The following is a 22,045-nucleotide window of genomic DNA, read 5'->3' on the forward strand; positions in this document are numbered from 1 at the left end:
GTGTTAGATGCTTGTTTATAGTGATGTACATTCCTCAGAGACTCACACTATGGTAAGAATATTTGCCAGTTACTTATGATACGAGTTGTGTCACTGGAGTGAAGGCTTCTTTGTGAGACTTCTACGTTCAATAGACGTCCCAAAAAGTCCTCCAAATGAACCTACAAAATACACCAGGTGGTCCTTGCTCTCCAGAGTAAGACATAAAAACACTTTCTGATTACCACTATGGTTAAGGTTGGGTTCCATCGATAGGGCTTAGGGGCAGGTTAGGGTCATCCATGGTTAAAAGAAGAAGGCACTAACTGTTTGTAGGAAACAGGAATTAAACAGCATGTTAATGTTAATGTTCAACGTTTTATTGACCCATCCATCCACCCTGACTTCCTCCCTCCGCAGACTTTATCTTGTGAACATGACAGATTGATCAAGTCTAACAGAGAATCTGTCAGATGATTGTTTGTTCTTTTCAGCCGTTTGAAGGATAACAGTGAATAGAGCCTAACAAGTATTGTTTGTATATCCAAAGCCTGATACAGCTCATTCTTCTGTACCGCAGAGTTCCATCGCTGTCCAAAAACGATTCAAAACACATTAGTGAGCCACACTGTTGTTCCTTTCACGAACTCGGGCACTGTAGTTTATTATGAGTTGAAGTAAATGCTCACTAGAGCACCACATTTGCAGCTGAAATTAATCCCCAACAACTCCCATTTGAGTAATGTTTGCTCAAAACTACAGCACAGCTGTTTTAGTGAATTATTCAGCCCATTGTAAAGATGAAAATATATGGTCTGTTTGATAAGATTTACATTTTCAGTAGGAACTAATGCGTTTGGGGCTGCGTACGGCCACAGACAGGGTAGAAAAGATAGAGACAGACTAACAGACGTTTGGTTTTGGTCTTTTCATGGGTTTTCTTGACAAGAACAAAAATACAGAAGACTGCGAGAGAGATGAAAGAGAATGTATTACATTTGTCTTTGTAATTATTCTGAAGAAGAATATTTCCCCAATTCCAAACAAAGGCCACCATGTTATTCATTAATAAAACGCTTTAACATGCACAACCATTCACAGAATCCTCAGTTCTATTCATTTCTAGACTTTACTCTCAGCAGAAGCTATAATAGAAATCTGTGTGGGCGCAGTGGATGTGTTGGCATCTGTATATCTGCGCACGTGCTTGTGTGTGTTGTTCTCTCATGCATATTTTGTACTGTTGTGTGTGCATGTGCATGAAAATGGGTTTGTTTGTCCAGATATGAATTTGCAGTTAAGCATTTAGCTGGAATGCATTTGGACATGGGTGGTTGTGTTCTCTCAGTGTATCAGTGTGTGTGTGTGTGTGTGTGTGTGTGTGTGTGTGTGTGTGTGTGTGTGTGTGTGTGTGTGTGGGGGTGGGTGTGTGTGTGAGAGAGATGTCCCCTCGGGGTGTGAATTAGCTTGCGGTGTAAAGGCCATGCTTCATGCGGAGACAGAACTCTGATCAACTGTGTCGAAAAGACGGATAATGTAAAACCACTCCTCTCCTCTCTCTCATTATTTACACTGACTCCAGCACTTCTCCCCTTCCTCCCGCTCCTTTTCCCATCTCCACAGCACCCGTCCCACCCATCACCTTCCAGTCTCCCCCCTCCCTTTCTCTCCTCTCGGGCCTCCATCCTTTCCTTTCCTCCTCTGTTCTTTCGTCTCTCTCCTTGTCCACTTTAATGTTCTAACTGCCTTTTGTCTACCTCATCCATCTCTCACCGCCTCACCCCCTGATCTCATCGGAGGCTATCCTTCTTCGCCTCCTCCTCTAGAGGTAAATTGTGGCAGAACAACACTTATCCAATATGCAAATAAATTCCCATCCAAACAACGTACTTTAGGTCTCTGGTGAAACCTTTGACCTGTTCTCTGATGTCTTTTCCTAAAACCATGTTTTTAATTGTAGGGCTAAAAAGATTAGTCAATTTAATCAGCAACTGATTTGATAATTGATTAATCCTTTGATGCTTTTATTAGATAGATAGCCGCAGTGCCTTGCCAAAAGCCGCCTCACCTCATGTTGTCTGTGTCTTGGCCAAAAAGTGACACTAGAACGCACCGACTATCCTTTATGCGTGCCTTTTGCTGCTTTGCTCATTTCCGTTTATCTTCTCATGCACTGATTTGCTTAAACTGAACAGCCAATCAGACTGATTTCTTTCACCAATGGCCTCTGCTGCCGAATCAACATGCTCATTTGGCCGGAAGAGCCACAGACAAGGGTCCCGACTGGTGCCAACGCTGCGAAACGCACCCAAAAAACTGTGGCTACAGGCCCTGACCACCATTAGCCGTGGTCACTTTTCAGAAATCCCAAACAGTTTTGGTTCTAGCTCTTCAAATGTGAGAATTTGCTGCTTTTCTTTGTTTTCTATCATTGGGAATGTAATATATTGGAGTTTTGGAACCATCATCAGACAAAAGTAGCATCCTTCTGGGTTTTTTTTTATTTAAATTTTTTTACATTTCATAGGGTAAACAATTAATGGAGGAAATAATTGATAATGTCAGTAATTGCTGAACTTGTAAAAGGCCCAAACTTTGCTCTTCCCTCCATCCATCTTTTTTTTATATAGTTATCTTCTTTTTCACCTCTGTAGCTTTTCAGCTCACAGTTTTACTTCTACATCTCTTCTCCTCTCTCTTCTCTCTCCCTCCAATGACCCCGTGTTTATCAGTGCAGGGGTGATGCTGCTGGGAGTGCACGCTCCTCTGGTTCACATTCATCCCGTGCCCAACACACACTCACACACAGGCACAAACACACACAGTAGCTAATAGCCGCCGTCGCTCTCTGCCTTATCCCTCCACTCCTGCGCACATCGGCTCATCCTTCCCCAGTCTCCATCTCCCTCTCTCCGATCTGCACTAGAAAGAGAGAGAGAGAGAGAGAGAGAGAGAGAGAGAGAGAGAGAGAGAGAGACTGGGGAGGGCGCAAGAGCGCGCGAGTGAGCCATCGGGTAAAGTGCGCGTGCTCTGTCGCCGCCGCCGCCGCTTCAGAGGAGAGGATCCTTTTATTCAGCCGCTGAATGAGGAACGGAACAGAGGGAAGGATGAACAGATAGATGAGAACAGGATGAGTGAATGAATGAATGAACGGATCCTGACCTGGGCTTCTTCCAGAGTATCGAACCGGTGAGAAGACACAAACAACGTGTGTATTACTGTTGTTATTACTATTCATTTATTATGCATTTATTCTGTTTCTTTTAGTTCCTCTTAATACCATATGTGAGCCTGTGTGTTTATGTGTTTGTGTGTGTGTGTGACAGGAGACAGTCGGTGTGTAAGAAGTGTGTATAGATATGTGAGGTGCAAGAGTTCCGTTAATTGCAGCGGGTGGTGTAATTTGCACGGATCGGTGCGTGCGTGCGTAAAGGAAGGTGAACGGGAGAGCGTGAAAGTGATGGTATAGCTCAGGGAGAAGACCGCGGAGGAATCTCCCGGACACCAGACAGCCATGCATGACCGGGGGTCTCTCTCAGGTGTGTGCGACACCGCAGAGCTCTGCCCCGGTCCGGGAGACGCCTTCCATGCCGATCCAATTAAGCATTTATCCGGCGCACAGTCTCCGCTGCTCTGCTGGAGGGAGAGCCTCGGTGGAAAAACGGCGAGTGACATTTCCCCAAAAGCTGCAGGGGTATAACCCCTCCGTGAGCCGTACGGTGGACCGCGCTGGGGGAGAAGCCGGTGGCCGTTGATGGGGGGGATGAGATTGGGGTCAGGGTACGGAGGGACTGCGCACCCGGGTCAGGGTGCACGGAGAGGAAATGGAGGGAATTGCAACCAAATAGAATCTGTATGGACAGTGGACTCTGCGAGGTAGTTGGATTCATTATCTCATTGAGATTAGAGCTCCTTTCTTCATGGAGATGGTGAGATTATATTTGAATGCTCCTCTTTAGTGATGATGATGGTAGTGCTGGGAGTTTTGATGATGATGCCTGATATTTTTATCATATCAGTTTCTCCTGGGCATTTTTAAGAGGAATTGTAATTGTATAGTTTTACTGGATGAATGTGCTGCTGTTATATGTTGGTGCGTGCCTGTAGATTTCTTTGTATAATGGTTAGTGTGATAAGATAAGATAAGATATTCCTCTATTTATCCCCCTTAGGAGAAATTCAGGTTGACACAGCAGCAATAGGGCAAAAATAGTGCAAAAACAGAGAAAGAATATCACAATAAAAATATTACTAATATTATTAATATTAGAAGATATAAAACTATAAATTAAAGTATATGCACTATGCATTGTTCAAGTAGGATATGGACTGCGAACTATAAGCAGAAAATTAAACTTGACTAGAACTAAAAAACTACTAAACTACTAAAGTGGAAATTAAATATAAATAGTGCAAAAGGCTTGTGCGTTGTAGGTAGGAGTTTTAAACCAGGCTTGGTCAGCGGGGGTTGGAGGTACTGGGTGCTGTGGCGTTGTGGAGTCTGATGGCTGATGGTACAAACAAGCCTCCAAACCGCTTCGAGGCACGGGGCTGGGTCAGTCTGTAGCTGAACGTGCTCCTGAGCTGCCTGAGCTCAGTGTAGAGAGTACATGGATGGTTTTAGTGTCTGGCGATTGCTCTGTTTGTACCTGCCCAGGGACTGCAGATGGAAATGAGCTAATAGCTAATAATGGCATAAATCAAATCTTCTCGTTTTGAGATGAATGTTTTTCTGCATCGTCTTTGTTTAATAAAGACAAAAAAAAATAGGCAAATTGTTTTACAGCCACATGACATTATATTTGCACAGACCTATTATCAGCTTGTCAGTCATCTGCAAAGCACTTTGCACTAATCTGTATGAAAGGCACTTCACAAATATAGTTTGACTGGTTGTTATTGGTGTTGGTGGTATGCTGGTGATGGCGGTGAATGATGATGAGGAGGAGCAGCAGAATGACGATGGTGATGGTGACATGTGGTGGTAGTTGATGATCACAAGGATGATGATAATGTAGTTGTTATGAAGATCATGATGTGGTAGTTTGATAATACCGATGATAATGGTGTCTGAGAGAAGAATGATGATGGTATGGTGGTAGTTTTGATATTGATGATGATGATGATGGTATTTTGGTAGTTTTATAATGGCAGCATGATGATGGTGACGATTTCAACAAAGATAAATAATTAACATAAAGACATGTCGCCCTCTCAATAATTCAAGTGCCCAAGCTGTCTAAGGAAATATAGGCTATAGTTCATTTGCATATCTCAAACCATTTTTCAGCTTACATCAGCAATAATAAGTCTTTGTGTTAAGCAGCTTTGATGCCGTCTATCTGGCTGCTGCTATCCATTGGGCATTTACTAGAGCCAATGTGGGCCGTGTCTGCAGGGTGGTGATACATGAGGCAACATTTTGAGGCAAATAAGACGTGCAATGCTGTTTTGAGCAACTAGCAAAGGGGTCAAAAAATGAATCCCAAGTTTTCCTGGCATCAAGATGGAATGATTTAATAATTAAATGAATAAAAGGACACTTTCTGGAGTTAAGTTTTTAAAAAGCCGTCTCGTTTTATAGGCCATGACACAGAAACAACTTTTTGAAACAAGATAAAACTTTGTTGATGATTCTGAGTAAATTTCCATTAGTATTATTTATTAAACATTAAGTTAAAAAAAAGGCTCACAACCCACTCATTTTGTGTGTATTTTTGCTCTCAAATAACACAGCAACAGTATGTTTTGGGCATCCCATCTGTGTTGATCTTGTTCTATGTGTCCACTTGTTCATCCTGGGTTGAGCTGTGACTGTAAATGACTGCAAGTCCTGAGAAACCAGGTGTCTGGAAGGAAACCCACATGCATTTATTCATTTTTTCATGAGAGGCCTAATTCTAGAAGTGTCAATATTGACATTGATTTGGTCAGGCTGTCACATTCATAGTGTGCATCTAGCTGTGTGTGTGTTTGGTGTATGCACATGCGGCCTCCGTACCTGCTAAGTCCCTGTGTGTTTGTGCTGCAGCCAAAAATATCCAAGACTCTCGTTCTGTCTGTGGCTTCCTTTCCTGTGACTGTATCCTCAACTAATCCATTAATGACTCAAACAACACACTCACTTCCTTGCTGGAGAAGGTGGTAACCCGCATCTTGGCCTCTATTCTTGTCCATGTTAATCTGGTTATGTGTATCGCTGGCATGGTCTCTGGTTGCTAGTATTGTTAACGGTTACTGACCCCTGGGATCCCGCTACTGTCAGCGTAGCATGTCTGGCCAGTATCTGGGAGGGACAGGAAAGTCCCTGTGGTCATAATCTTCTTCTCTCCTGTGTGCGTGTGTGCATGTGTGTGCGTGTGTGTGCGTGTGTTACATGCTGTTAGTAGTGCCAGTAGGGGGTTGTTAGCCCTGTAGAAAGATGCCTTGTGTTCTGAATGGTGTGGCTGGGGGAAGATGAGGTTGACAGTGACTGGGAAGTAGAAAAAGAAGAAGAAGAAGAATGACTCATGTAGCCAGCAGCAGGGACTTCTGGTTACCGGAGGACAAATTACATTTGACAGTAGTCATTTTAGCTCTTTAATTGAACGATTTATTACATTTACACAGTAGGTAGGGAAAGTTCCAAATGGTAGATGTCATCCTGAGGTGGAACATAACATTCAAATCTTTGAAACACCGATTATTGTTGATGGTCCACTAATGCCGTTCAGGGCTAAAACTGCTCCTGATGGCGGTGACCTTATTGATTCAGAAAGGCACAATTTTCCATTTTTTTTAGATAGCCTATGGCCACATTGTTCAATATTCAATAAATTGAAAAGACATTGTGAAATAAACCATATGAGTGATTTGTATACATGAACCAATAAATAGTGAAATGATTGACGAAATCATCAAAACTCAACCTCAGAATGTTATTTTAGCATTCTTGACCAAGCAGGGATGTGAGGTGACAGTGTTAGCAGTGTTAGCTCGCTCCTGTTGGCGAGAGCGACCACAGAGACAGACTGGCTGTCAGAGTGTGTGTCTTTCTCTGAAGAACATTTATAGAATCAAAATGCTACTGAGCCAACCCTGAATTAACCAGCTAGCTATTGCTGCTGATATCTGTTCAGAATGACTTTGACATTGTTGTTCTAGTCAGTGTCAGCTAACACTGCTAACACTGGCTCTTCATCCAAGCTCACAACCCAGCCCAGCTAGTTAGCTTGGTAGTTAGCATGTGCAGCCTTTTTAAGTTAAACTAAAGGAGAGGTTAGTTGCTATCTCTGTGCTATGTTCTAGTTTAGCCCTCTGCTAACTTGAATGGGGATAAAATGATTTAATAGAGTGGCTTTTCTAGACTTTCCAAATGTTATTGGACTGAATGGATCAAATTCTGATAGTGAAAGTCATTTTGTGGGGGTTGTGGGTCAAAAGAATTATCCACCATTTTACAGCTGCTTCTGTCACAGTGTAGGCATATGGGAAAAATACTTTTTGGACCGCTGTTCATCACGTGACGTTGTCATTACACGGTTTGGTTACTGTCTCGAATTGGCTTCAAAGCTTAGTGCACCTCCTGGGGGCTTGGAGCTTAATTGGATAGCAATTGTTGAGCTAGCTTAATTATGAGAGGTAGGGGGGATTTGATTGGCTGAAAGGTGAGAGGGCGACGGCTGCTGACAACTCCACTCTAATGCAAGATTAAATAAAAGTGTCAGTGGGAAAAATGTAACTATCCAATTAAAAAAAGGACTTTTGAAAAGATAAAAAATTCTATCATTTAATGAAAATGAACTGAATGAGAATTAGCGACATGAAATAACATTTCATTATAAGAAAGTTAAAAAAATTATAAATTATTTCAAGAAATATTGTGTCATTTATATATTTTATACAGTTTTTTTATTATTATTATTATTATTATTTATATCATAATTACTTTTTAATTAATTAATTTAATAGTAAACACTATGTGGTTTCTGATGTGTGCAATGCAGTACGGTCTGTTTTCCCCACAGGGATCATTAAACTTTCAGACTGATTTTAAGCTTTCTAACTGACTCGCCAACTACACTTTTAATATCGTTTGTTCTCGTGTTCAGAAAGTGACTTGAAACAAAATTTAAAAAAGTCCACTCCATCTTCTTCATCTGTTTAGACTGCCGTTTTAATCAGGATAATTTCGGGAGGCATTTTAATCTTACTGCAACCCAACTGAATCCCCTCAAGGCTTTAAAAAGCATGGCGTCCTGCCTACAGGCTGATTAATTAAGTCACTATAACAATAGAATGTGGGGACAGTGATAGATTGTAGTGTTCATCTCTTCCCTGGCTGTGACACAAAGTCGTTGGCCTCTCCTGTTTTATTTTATGCAGTGTTTGACATTCATGGAAGTCAGTGCCCAATATGCTGCCTGTTCTGCCCAAACGCCACATCACATATTGGCAACTCAACACTTGCTGGACCAGAGTGTACTGTGAATGAAGGCCAAAGGGTGGTGCTTATACCATCAAACTAGTCTATCAAACCCACAACTTTACAACTTTAAAGACAACGCAATTTGTTCATTTTAGCCATAGAATTGGGAAAAATAACATGGCTCAGGCCTGATATACTGCGAGGAAAGACTTGACATAAGAGAAAAGTTCAAATGTGTTTAACATAATGTGACTAAAGTCTAGAAAACTTTATGATCAAAGTAATGCACCTAAACCAAGTATCAAAGGAAGCTAAATGCTCTGCTAAAGAAATCAATAATCACTTACACAGAGGGCCGGAGCGATATAGGTTTCACATATATTCTGGATGTAACACCCTCTGAGTTTAAAAAAACAATAAAGATGAGTAGTGCCGACCTAATATCACCCTGATTTCCCTCATGGGGCCAAACAGGTTGGCTGGGCGTCTCACATCGTTCATTCCACTCGGTTTCCAATCACTCCCAAAGCATCACTTCAGGGATTCATTTGACACGTTTATTGCCAAACGGTGTGATTTCCAAGCTGGGCTGCAGTTTCTGATGTACCAACAGTGATCTCACTTGCACGGCAGACTGATTTGGCCCTCACACTTGTGTACCTCACTAAAGTGGCAAATGATGAACTGAGTCGTTAATAGCCTGTAGCACTGAATGTGACATGCAGCATTTTGCCTCATACTGAGCAAGCCAGAGAGAACAGTGGGCTCACTTGTGGAAAATTTATTGTTTGAACATTTATCACACTTATACTGTAAACCTCTTGCAAAGTATATTCGAACATATAGAGGGTGAAGTTAGTTTCTCTATAAAGCACAGCCATAATGACTGTTTTGTTACTAACACCTTCTTTGATTGTAAAGATCATGAAGCTCCAGAGTTTATATACATATTTATGTAGAGAGAGGGCAGGCCTAAATGTTGCTGAGAGAAGAGACATCCACTTTAATATCTTTCTTAAAGTGGCATTATATCTTGTTTTCCTTAGTTAGTTTTGTTATGTCATGGCAGATTTTACTTATCCCCACAGGTAGGTGGCCAATGTGGATCACGTTGTTTCTAGATGCATCAATTTCCACCAATCCTCATCACTCAAACAAGGAACAATCCATCACAGTCTAGAGATAGCAGGTCCTCCATGTACTGTCCTAATCAATAGCTTCGGATGCAGGAGAGGAAAAGTGAGTGCATCAAAAAGAAAACTACAACCAGAATATAATTCACAGCTTGAAAAATATTTAAGAGTAAAGACCCACCGGAAGTGAACAAATTGTGGGACTTTGCTGGCAAGCTAGTATTAGTTTGTTCATTAGAAATCATGTGTAATATGACTTTGTGCCAAACACCACTTCATTTTTGTCTTTATCTCTAATCTTGGAGACAATGAGGACATACAAAACAGGGATCCATAAATTCCTCTGCAGACATTTAACAAAATCAGATAAAGACTAAACTCTTTTTAAATATAAATTCAACTTTTCATTTGTAAGAATTCAAAAGTAGGACAGTCCCGCTTTAAAGTATATACTCATTTCAATCTTAGTTAAGAACCAGTGTGTAGGATTTAGTGGCGTCTAGTGGTGAAGTTGCAGATTGCAATTAACTGAACACAGCTGGTGTTTGTATTTGACACTGGAGAAGCAGAAGGGGCTGTGAAGTGTAGCAGAAACTATGGTGGAAACTCATAAAAAAGTAAAGGCTCAACTTTCAGCGAGTGTTTGGTTTGTCTATTCTGGGCTACTGTAGAAACATGGTGGTTTGACAACAACAAACAGGTCATTTTTAGATAACAAAAACACAACGGTTCCTATTTTCAGTTAATTGTACACTAATGAAGTACATACCTATGAATATCATATTCCATTTCTGCCCATAGATCCTCCTAAATGTTACACACTTTTTACCTTTTAATGACTTAATTGCTTAAAAAGTATTTGAGCAGTAATCGATCAGTATCCGCATATTTTAACATATATTATGTTTTAATAGAAACAGGACTTGTTAGTCTCCAGTCATGCGTGGCTGGCTAAGGATTTCTGTGCAGAATCAGGCATGGAGGACCATTTGCCAGGACCCCTTGACCAGGTCATCTCATTTATCTTCAAAGATTAGCTCACAGCCCCCCGTGACTGCTGCTGCACTCAGTCATCTCCGTGTCCTTGAGTCTACATGTCACTTCAATGAACATTCAACACACAAAGACAGACATCCTCAATATCCAGAAATACAAACACACACACACACACACACACACACACACACACACACACACACACACACACACACACACAAACACAAACTATTGCACAAAAATTAACGGAGAACAGTTTTAAAGTAACAGACTTACATTTACAAACAGACACAAATACACTTGATTGCGCCGTCAGCACTGTCATCCAAGCAGATGATGTTTAAAGATGAGCCGGGCATTGATATGCAGAGAGGCTCTCCCTGCTGCTGCTAAGAATAGAAAACACCAAGGTGGATGGGAGCCATTTGTTTTACGAGTAACCTCGGCCTGAGACGCACACACACACACACACACACACACACACACACACACACACACACACACACACACACACACACACACACTTGAACAGGCAACAGGGTGTACATGAGACAGTAACTGTGTCTATGGATCTGTCTTTCTCTGTGTCTGTAGCTGTCTGTGTCCCTCTCTGAGTGTGATGATTCAACCTAGGGCAGACTGTCCTGGAGATGTTGTTATTGTCTGCGACGATGTTGTTGTTGCCTTAAATTACATTTCAGGGCTGGCTTAATGCTTGGCAGCACAAGCATGCGCTAAGTGGAGAAAAGTGACTATGGTGGTTATCATTTCTGAAAGATAAAGGAGGAGACAGAAGGAAGAAAAAAAGTCGCTCTCGGAGGCCAGATTCAGCACAATCTGCTCTTTTGAATTCATGAATGGGTTGTATGATGTGAAATACACAATCACAGACGTGTCCAATCAACTGTGAAAATGGGCACAGATGAAGAATACATTGACCTTTTAAAGCTTTTCTGAGTGGACAGGCTTGAATAGGCACCATCTGAAGTGAGCGGTTGCATTGTGCGTTAATTTTGAGGAGGATTCTGAAGCATTAAGTAAAATTGAGGAGAGTGTGAGCCTCTTTGGGGTGCCTACTGGTTGTCGAACAGTTGAAGCACTTGTTTCTGAAGCACAGATTTATTTCCTGATGGTTTTCTTCCCTCTACCTCTCTTTCCCTCCCTTCTCTGCCCTGTTATTTTTCTTTCTCTTTGCCTCTCCACCCTGTTTGTACTGCTTCCACTCTTTAATTTTCTTCATCTCTCCTGTCTCCATGTCCGTCTCTCTCTCTGCCCTTTCTCTATTTTGACTCTCCTACAGACTCTCTCTTACTGTGTATGTTGGCATTGAAATGATCAATTTCAAATGAGTTGAATACTCCCTTTTGCAGGAGTTTCAACACGTGTAAGGGTAGTGGGTCTAACTCTGCATTGTGTTATTCATTCATGCACTGCATACGGTACGTAAAATAAAAAATAAAACTAAAATAAATATCCTGTTAAAACATGGACCATTTATTTATTTTAATCAAGTGTACAAATGACAACACATTTGCTCCCATAAAAATATATTAGCAACCCTTTAAGTGTAGGGAAAGTAATAAATATAAATGTTAATCTGTACCCTTCAAAATTAAAGTCTAACATGTATATATTATACTATGTTTCAATTTACTACTACATGTATGTGTTGTCTGTATGTTACATACTAAAAAAAAATCCAATTACTGCTTATTACTGCTAACTACACTACTAAAGTTGCACATTCTTCGTATTAGTTTTCATGGTAAAATGGCAGCCTCCAGTCTGGTAGTGTGGCAAAATATCTTTTAGAATAAGTGTGAATGAGGAGAAAATATATGTTTTTCTTCTTGTTCCTACAGTTGGATGATGCCAAATGATGTATGTGCAGAGTTTGACTCTAGAATGATGTTTTCACATTCATCTGCTAAGGTGGAGAGACTATTTGTGTATGTCTTAATACATGGCTAGAGGGGATCTTTAAATAAACTATACAAACACAGTGGCTTAATCCTCCATCCACAAATTAGAGAGCAGAGCAGCATTAAACAGGTCACAGCATTAACACAGCATCATGTGCATGAGACAGCAATAACATTACAACTAAACACCCATCAACAGTGCCCCTGTGCCCTAAACCACTGAAACAGGTTCAAATGGCTCCGTGTTATGTCTTTTCTTCTGCCCCACTGCACCCAATAATAACAGGTCAGCACTGAAAGGTGGTCATACACTCCCATAAAACCACTCACACATACTAAAAACGATAAGGGGGTATTCTGAAAAAAAGGAGGCTTGAATGATCCTGTAACTCAAATGGAGTATACACAGATAATTAGAATAGACACAGTTTTACAAGCAGTTATCCAGAGTTCTATGTTTAAAGCATATTGATACATATTTTTGCCCAGTGAACAAGCTGTAAACACAACATTAAAACCAAAACAATGAGCGGAAACATGCTAAATGCTCTGTAGAGCTGAGGGGAACTACAAAGTCGGGGATAATTCTCTGTGGGTTTGTTATGAGCCACTTGTTTCATATTACGCTTACTCATTAAACCCATTGTTAATATAAAAATATTAATTCATGCAGCTTTAAATTTCATATGTGGGGAGAAATCTTGCTTTTTCTGGTCAGTCCCGGAGTTGTTCTGTGATTTATTATGACAGTGGAACAAGGATAGTTAAATTATTATTTTTTATTCCTTTGTCTTCTTCCTCCTGTTTTGCTGTCACTTTCATTTCCTTCCTCCTCTTTCCTCCTACATATAGTCACTCCCACACACACATCTTTTCCCTGATTACCTCCTCTCTCATCTTTTCACTCGTCAGGTTCACTCCTGTCTGTCTTTCTCTATCGGTTTCTCTCTCTCGTTCCGTCCTCTCACATCCCCAAATCCCCCTCTCCGTCGTGCCCCCTCTCCTCTCTCTCACCTCTGTCTTCCAGCCTCCCATTACTCTCTACAGCCTCCTCACCCCGTGCCCTCCTCCATCCTCTGTCTGTCACTCCACTCCTGGGTTGTTGTTTTTTTTCTTTATCCCCTCTGCCTCACCTCTCTTCTGCCTTCTCTCCATCCAATTTCCACCATTCCTCCCATACGTCCTTGTTACTGTCTCTTCCTGCCCAGGCTCAACATCCTTTCAATCATTAAAGGTCTTACCCTGTCTTGCCCTGTAACGATTTATCTTGCATCATATTTTCTAATTTACTTATCTGTTTTGTTCTCATCTTTTCTGGCTGTTTCTATCCTTCTCTTGCCCGGCCTCTTCTCCTATTCATTTGTGTGTAATCTGTCACAGCAGCATAAACCTACCTTATATAATCTGATAAGAGTCCACACACACACACACACACACACACACACACACACACACACAAGCTTTCCAGCCATGTTGCATGCATGACTGCGGGGTGTTTCGGCATGCGATGTGTGTTTGGCGGTGTGTTCATGAGTGCATGCATGTGTGATTGTGAAATCTTGCAAGTGTCAGCTTCAATAGACCGGGTGGTCTGTGTGTGTGTGTGTGTGTGTGTGTGTGTGTGTGTGTGTGTGTGTGTGTGTGTGTGTGTGTAGGGAAGGATTGTCGTGTCTGGTGATTTTCTGATTGGATTAAAGAAGGGATGAGGATCATAAGCAATAGAGTGATAGACAGGAAAGCGATAAAAAAAACCAATAAAATGAAGCAGGAGTGGACGTCAGGCTGTTGCAGTCTGTTTCTCTGTTTTTCTCTTTCACGTCACACACTCGGTGCACATCTCCAGCTCTTCTTTGTCTTGTTCAAACACTCAACACCATTGCTGTGCAACACTTCACAGCAATGTCTCTTTGTACTTATGCCTTCGCTGTTCAAGTTTTCATGGTTTGTGTTTGTGGAAGTTGCGTGTCCTCCCCGAGCCCCTCGGACCTCAATGTGAATGTGAAAATAAAGCCGTTTTTTTGTTTTCATCTTTTCTTTTACTCCCTGAAAATAATGGCCTCTTTTGAAAACACATTTCGGACATGAAGCGTTTTCACTGCCTCTCCTGTGAAATAAAGAAAAGGGCAGAGCGGGGGTTTTACCGTACGGGAAAGCATTGAGCTAATGAAAGACTCGGTTCCATTTAACTTCATTAGTTTTACCACAGCTCTGTTGCTCCCATTTCCTGAACACAAACAAATCAAAGGCGCTCGTGTTATCCATCTGCTCTGTTATCAAACTGTACTGCTTCTTGGCATCACTCGTAGGCCCACACACACACACACACACACACACACACACACACACACACACACACACACACACACACACACACACACACACACACACAGACACAGTGGGACACACCTCTTTTTGGCATTCATACGAGGAAGCAGTAATTTCTCATCACCACAGGGGTATTTACTTTTGAAATTAAAGAAATGGAGGAGAGAGAGAGAGAGAGAGAGAGAGAGAGAGAGAGAGAGGAATTCTTTATGAATATGGTGGAGCGCGGAGCCAAAGGACTTGAAAAGTGCACTTATTTCTTAGCTGGAGGAAAGCAGTGACGAGGCAGTGGAGCTGGAAGGAGAATGATGAATGATAAGATTTGGGGAATAATAGAGAGGTGGAAGAATGAAAGATGGAGGGTAAACAACAAAGGATTTAATCACAGTGGGATAAAATAAACAAATGATGACAGATGATGATGGAGATTAATTGAACTGAATCTAAAATCCTCACACACCCCCCTCACAGTACAGCGGTAGCATTTCCTCCATAAGCCCTCTCTTTGCAACAAACTACCGTTCCCATGTTCTTACCACTGCTGACACACTGATTCATAAATGAGTCAACTTGATAAAATTTTTTGTTCATGAAACTTTATCCATGCAGTGATAGCTGGTCTCCTCAAATCTTGATTTTGTTTAAGGTTTGCAGTTACAACTGCAAGTCACTCGGAGTAAACGCCTCAACTACTGCAAATGGCACTGACATAAAAATGGAGAGAAGCTTTTGGGTGGGGGGTGGGGGGTGTAAGGCATCCAGGGTGAATGTAGTGCAAACACTCAAAGACTGAGGTTCCCTCTGGTGTTCGGAGTGTGCTTGTGTGTTCGAGATGCAGGAAATGCTTCAGTGTAAAGATCTATATGATAGAAAGTGTATGTGTGTTCAAACTTTAACTTGTGAACTCCACGTGAGTGCATGTCATCAGGGCCCCCACAGCAGAAGAATTACACTTAAATGAACCGCCTGCACAGACGGGTGTGTGTGTGTGTGTGTGTGTGTGTGTGTGTGTGTGTGTCACCAAGTCACTGTAGCAAAAATAAATCCATACGAGTGAAGGAACAATATAGGACAGGCTGCATAGAACCATGGTGCGTTGTTGTGAGTATGCTAAGTTTGAATGTTCACTCTCAATGTTCATATTCATTTATTTATGCATGATAAGTGTGTGTGTGTGTGTGTGTGTGTGTGTGTGTGTGTGTGTGTGTGTGTGTGTGTGTGTGTGCTAGCTAGCTAACTCCCTCAGGCTCTCTGCTATCCTCTCTGTGTGACATTAGCAAGGGACGGAAGAACCGTGCTGCCAGTACCTCTCAACATCATACACACATACAAGCACACACACACACACACACACACACACACACACACACACACACACACACAGAGGCAAAAACAAACAAACGGAGGCTGGCAGATACTGGATATGAACATCTGCAGTATGACTTGAGCTCGGGGAGAGCAGAGTGTGTGTGTGTGTGTGTGTGTGTGTTAGGAGCATGAACAAAACATATCCATGACTTCCTATCCGTAGAAAGCCGAGGGAAGATCACGCTGATTGTGTGTGTTGCATAATACCGTACGTGTAATATGCATGATGAGATTGCATACTTTATATTATGGGGATTATCTAAAGCCACAGTTTGAGACCCGTCAGACTGCAACGGCCAGTTAGAAGAAGGCTTACACTCTCACAGCATGCAGTCCACAGCATCATAGAGGCTATTAAACAGTTTGTTTTGTTTGTTACTCATTAGGAATCACAAAACATCTGGACTACTAATATGTATCTGTAGGGATGCATGAAGAGTACCCACAACATCACAGGTCATGATTAAATGAACAGAGCCTTTATTTAGAAGAGTGGCCACCTGCTGCGAGTATACATTACATTAAATTGCTGGACACCCACCAGCCAATCAGAATTGAGCATCGTGACATCATGTCCTGCCATGGTATATTTCGTGACATGCAGTAGATGCTGGATAGATTTACATATATACTTAATATACTGGGGCCAGGTGGTGACACCATAGCTCAAGCAGATTATGAAGGATTATATATTAAAGGGAGTATATGTGGCAAACAGATGTCCTTTCATTAAAACATTACAACTAACCAGCGTTTTGCCTTTCAGCTGTCAATGATGTGATGTGATATGAAACATACAGTACAGTATATAGTGTCAAAATGGAAGGAGTTATAAACCTATTATTGAAAATTATAAATCTGCACTCATGTTTTTTAACTTCTTTGTACACCAACGACAAACTAATGCATTTAAATATTCTCATATTGCACTGGTTTACACTATCTAACTATCCTCCTATTTCTAAAGCATTTATTCAGAAGCTACTTACAAATCTTACCATCTTCCTGAAGTACTGAAATGATGTTTATCACACACATTCTCAGTGGAGTCCAGTTTTAGAAAACTTGGTTTCAGATCTCAAGTATTTCTTTATAACAATATAAATGTTTATACAAATAAACAATACAATTTTCAAATTTAGGGATAAAAACACAAAATTGTTGTTTTTTTGTGCACAATGAAACAAAATTATGTCATCACCTTTGAACTAGTAGAAAATAAAACCGGAAAAAAATACAGAAATCCCTTATGAGAAATAACCAAATTGAATCCAACTTTAGCAGAAAATATTGTGTTCATGTAGAACCTCGATGCGTAAGAAGAGTAAGAAAATGATGGAAAAAAATTTCAGGGCCCTTAAGACCTGGGAAAACAGCTTCTAGTTACTATACACCTTACAAATGGAATAACCTCTATAATACTCTTGGACATGGCACACTGTTAACCCCAGACAATGAAACATTAACACAAGTTGAGTGTAAATGTTAATTAAATTTGTATTGACATATTTGTCTTTTGAACAGTAGTTATTATTTGTTATTTTGTTTTATCTTTAACTAGTGGTGGCAATATTGTGTCATACACAGTGTCACACTTACTTTCTCACAGTTAATCAATCAATGCTGCGAGGATTTCCTAATACGTCGTCCACTCCATTTATATACATTTTTCAAACACCTCTTTATATAACTGACTCCATGTTGGTCTATATCCCAAATTGAATCCAAGTTTGGCTTTACTTAATACAGTTTTACTGTTGATATGCTCTGGGATAATCATTAGTGAGTCCTTTTCCACTGGGTGGGTCCACTCAGTTATTTTGATCCCCGATCTTGTCTTTATAAATGCAGTGTAGTTATTAACTTCCAGCCCGAAGGCATTTTTCATTAAGTTCATTCTCTAATGTAGGCGTAATCTAGAGGTAGACTGAAACATTTATAGATGCCTCACCATTCATCTGTCTGCTGATAGTCCACCAAACCTCTCTGCCCTTTACAGCCTAAAGGGCCCGCTGACACTTTTCTCATTTCCTCCTCTGTATTGTTTGTATGCCATTACTCTTGTCTCTTATCGCCTACTCCGTTATTCTCTTTTCTCTCGCTTTCCGTGGTTTTACGGTTATTTTTCCTCATGTGAATCCCCATTTCCTTTGCTTTCCCCTAACATCCTCCCCTCCCTCTTCATTTCTATGCTCCTCTCCTATGCCATTACCAGCATGACAATCTGTTGCTTGCTTGGATCTCAATCGCGGCTTCAAACATGCTTTTAGATGGATCAAAGTAGATATTAAGTGCTAATACACACACATACACTGGCACAGACACAAGCGGGCATCACGTGCATGCGTCTCCACACTCTCACAATGAGCCTGTTGCGAATTTCTGGCTTCAAAGACTAGAATAAATGCTGTGCAGTGTGTTATCTCAGAAATTTCACATGCACACCCACACACTTCCGAAACCCACCCACTCAAATTACACACGTATGAGTACACACAACTGACATGCATATGCATAAAAAATGTATGAAAGTGGGAACGTTAGAACAAACCTGTGTGTGGTTTTTCTGTGCGTGAGGGGACATAGTGTGTTTGCAGCTGAGTGCGTGATTGCCTGTGTAATGAATGCTTGTTATTCTCAGATCTGCTGGTTAAGTAGGTTGTCGGATGAGGGTTGAACACTTCAAAAGCTCTTTCATGCCTTCCTCAGTTAGGTCACATCTACCTCTGGATCTGCAGCTCAATTGACTAGCCTTAATTTGAGTCATTTGGGAGGCTCCCTAATCGAACATTGGAATGCGCACACACGTGTATGTTCCGGGGGTGTGAGAAATTGTGAGGAACAGGCTTATTAATGTGAATAGTGTGCCAGTCATCAGTGTCACCAGCATGTGTTTTTCTTTGCCTTTACCCCATTTTATCACTGTGTTTCTTTACCTCTGGGAGTCCCAAATAAACGCAGGTCTCCTTTAGAGGCCAGTTTGATTCTCCATCATTCAGGCACCAGTATAATTCATTCAGATTTAAACAATGGTAAACAAGAGAGATGGTAAAAAGTGCTGACTCACAACCTCTGAAGCAATCATAAAGTCCGTACCATACAGTGTGTGTCCATTCTTCCATTATTTATATTCCTTTAGTCCGTAAGGGTCCACCGATCAAAACAATCAAAGGGTTTCAAGTTGTAAATATTGTCACGTGAAGTCCGGTGCTCACTGTGCTGGCTGCAGTAAATCTTTGGCTGCCGTAAAACAACGTACATGTACAAGTGTCATGGCGGTGGCACAGAGAAAAATGTACCACTTGAAATTCAAGCTGTTGTTCTCAAGTTGTCAAATCTGCTGAACAAAACTCAGGAGAAGCAGCACAGTTAGGGAGTATTTCTATCTTTGCTGAGCAAGAGTTTTGTGCTAAAGGAATTAAAGGCCTGTCCCAAGTAGAGGCCTGGTGAGTTCAGTGATTGATTCTCACAGTTACACAAGAACTGACTTACTCATTTTCCCTAGTTGTATTTTACCTAGCCAAGTTATTAGATTTAAACTGGCAACCTCCCAGTCACAAGCCCACACATACTCCTCTAATGTTGCTGCCACTCCACTGTCCCCTGCTGGACTCCTCTCTGTTCTCAGTGGGTGTGGTTGCCTGGAGCTCTTGGTCAGAAACAGCAGTTTAATTCATATTTCAGAAGAGAAACGACAGGCAGGCAAAAAGTTGATTTCACTCACATTTACTCTGTAATCTTCTGTATACATGGTGTGTGTTTTTATTGACCTCCTTCACCCTCCCTGTCAAACGGCGTCCCGGTTAGATGCGAGAAAAAACATCATTGATCCAAAGATAGAAAAGCAGAAAAGCAGCCTGGGGGCTTGGACTAACTCGTTTCACTGAGGATTTCTCATTTCTGTTCTCTCTCTCTCTCTCTCTCTCTCTCTCTCTCTCTCTCTCTCTCTCTCTCTCTCTCTCTCTCTCTCTGTCACACACACATACAATCACCCACTCATCTCATACCCGTAATGATAACGTTAAAGACTTTTGTATCTCATTAATCACCATGGCAACAGTATTGGACCTACTTTCTAGTCTCCCTTTCTCACTCTTTGTTTAACTCTCTCTCTCACTCACCCCCCCCCACACACACACACACACACACACACACACACACACTTTGGAGTTTCCATTGTCTGCCACTATAGACCCATCTATATTCCGTGCTGTATTGGATATTATTGGATGTGACATACTGCTGATGCACACTCACTGTTGCTTAGATTTTGTTGCTGCAGGATGTGCTGCTGGATTCTGAGTGATTGTATTTGTGTGGGTGAGTAAGAACCTGTGTGTGTGTGTGTGTGTGTGTGTGTGTGTGTGACAGAGAGAGAGAGAGAAACAGAATGAGTGAGTGTCTGCTGGAGGCTGTGGCAGGTGTGTAACCCCCTGAGGGCAGAGTTGCTTTGTTAACAGAGCAGCGCTACATCTGTGTGTGCTGCAGGGGCATCCACATTACTGGGTAATATGAATTGGCTGAATGCAGATCTCAAGTGTGTGTGTTTCTGTACTGTAAAGCAGGTGAGAAAAGTTCAAGATGTCTTTAAGCGAGAGCAGATGGGAACTCCAATGTTATTGGAGCGTATGCTACATGATTAATTTATGGTGTGTGTGTTCCTGCAGCTGATTGTGTATGTATGTGCGGTTATCACCCTGAGGGGGTTATGTAAACACAAATTCATACCAGCCAAAGCACAAAACAGAATGGAAGATGTGCAACGCTTCATAATTATTTTAAGAATTATTCTGTTCTTTTCTATTCTCAGGGAGAAAGTGAGCGAGGCAGAGTTGGCTTTGCATCCAAACCATTAATCTGACTTTAAAGCTGCACTAAGCATGTTATTTATATACAAAACACCCACCTGTCTGTTCAAGCTGAAACACAAAGTTCAGCTTCAAAATATAATCACCTTTTATTGAGACTGTAGATTCAGGCTAATGTTTTTTTGGTATCACTTATCAACGCTTCACGGTCCATAAGCAATGATGAGCTTGAAGATCCAGTGTGTAACATTGAGAAGGATCTGAAATGGAATATGCGTCTATCTGCATAGGTATTTTAGTGTATAATCACTTGAATATAAGATTTGTTGTGTTTTGTTACTGCACAATGAGCTATTTTTTATCTACAGAGGGAGCAGGTCCTCTTCCACAGAGATCGCTATGTTGAACCACCATGTTTCTACAGTAGACTTCTCCTTCCTTCTTTTATTTTCTAGTATGTGAAGCATTTCTAAACTGTCTTCATTGTGAAAATGTGCTAAATTATATCATTTTGGACTAAATAGCACTGCATTGTTTGAACACATAAACAGAACAATATCTTTCAAAATTAAAATCAGAAATGATAAACCTCAGTTATGCCATCACAGACCTGTTTTGTTTGAATCTCAGTGCAGTTTACAAGTTACATAATAATAAGATTTCTGGATGTCATTTTTAACAGTGAGCTCTTGCTGTCTTTCACGCTAGAAGGCACTGATGGCAAATACTTTACTTTGACCTTTTAGGCTTTTAAAAGTATTTTTGGGTTATTTTATGCCTTTTATTGATAGTCAAGTGACAGGAAACTGTGATTTAGGAAAGTGGACAGGAGATGTGATTCTTGGCTGCCACCTTCCTTGTTTACTGGAGATCCTGAGTTTGTGGTCATTTTTTGCCAAGAAACCATGAGTTTAGACAGTCCAGCCACTCCAATAATCAAGAGAGTGATTTGTGTTTTAGATAGTTGTAGTTGCCAAGTGTTGTTGGCCAGTTGAAGAGTCTCTTCCCTGTTGGCAGTAGTATTTGTTCTTTTTGCCCCGGTATTATCAGCTGATTCGATATAAAGGTTGCAGTGTGTTTCCTGCACTTGGGTCCAATTTAACATAA

The 22,045-nt window shown here is 41.1% G+C and overlaps 1 protein-coding gene across 5 annotated transcripts in view; it reads left to right on the plus strand.

The window, feature by feature from the left end:
* The first annotated feature begins 2,910 nt into the window (after positions 1-2,910).
* Positions 2,911-22,045, plus strand: part of slc8a4b (solute carrier family 8 member 4b) — a 102,821-nt gene continuing 83,686 nt past the window's right edge. For 2 of the 5 annotated variants that reach the window (XM_051428929.1, XM_051428931.1), the window contains exon 1: positions 3,820-3,855. In XM_051428929.1, the coding sequence (XP_051284889.1) occupies positions 3,835-3,855 (21 nt within the window). In that variant the 5' untranslated portion in view covers positions 3,820-3,834. Of the gene's footprint in view, positions 3,188-3,819; positions 3,909-22,045 lie in introns of those variants that run through there. The other 3 variants (XM_051428932.1, XM_051428933.1, XM_051428930.1) reach the window with 3 other exon arrangements.

The sequence above is a fragment of the Dicentrarchus labrax genome, unplaced genomic scaffold (assembly GCF_905237075.1).
Source record: "Dicentrarchus labrax unplaced genomic scaffold, dlabrax2021, whole genome shotgun sequence".
Taxonomy (NCBI): Eukaryota; Metazoa; Chordata; class Actinopteri; family Moronidae; genus Dicentrarchus; species Dicentrarchus labrax.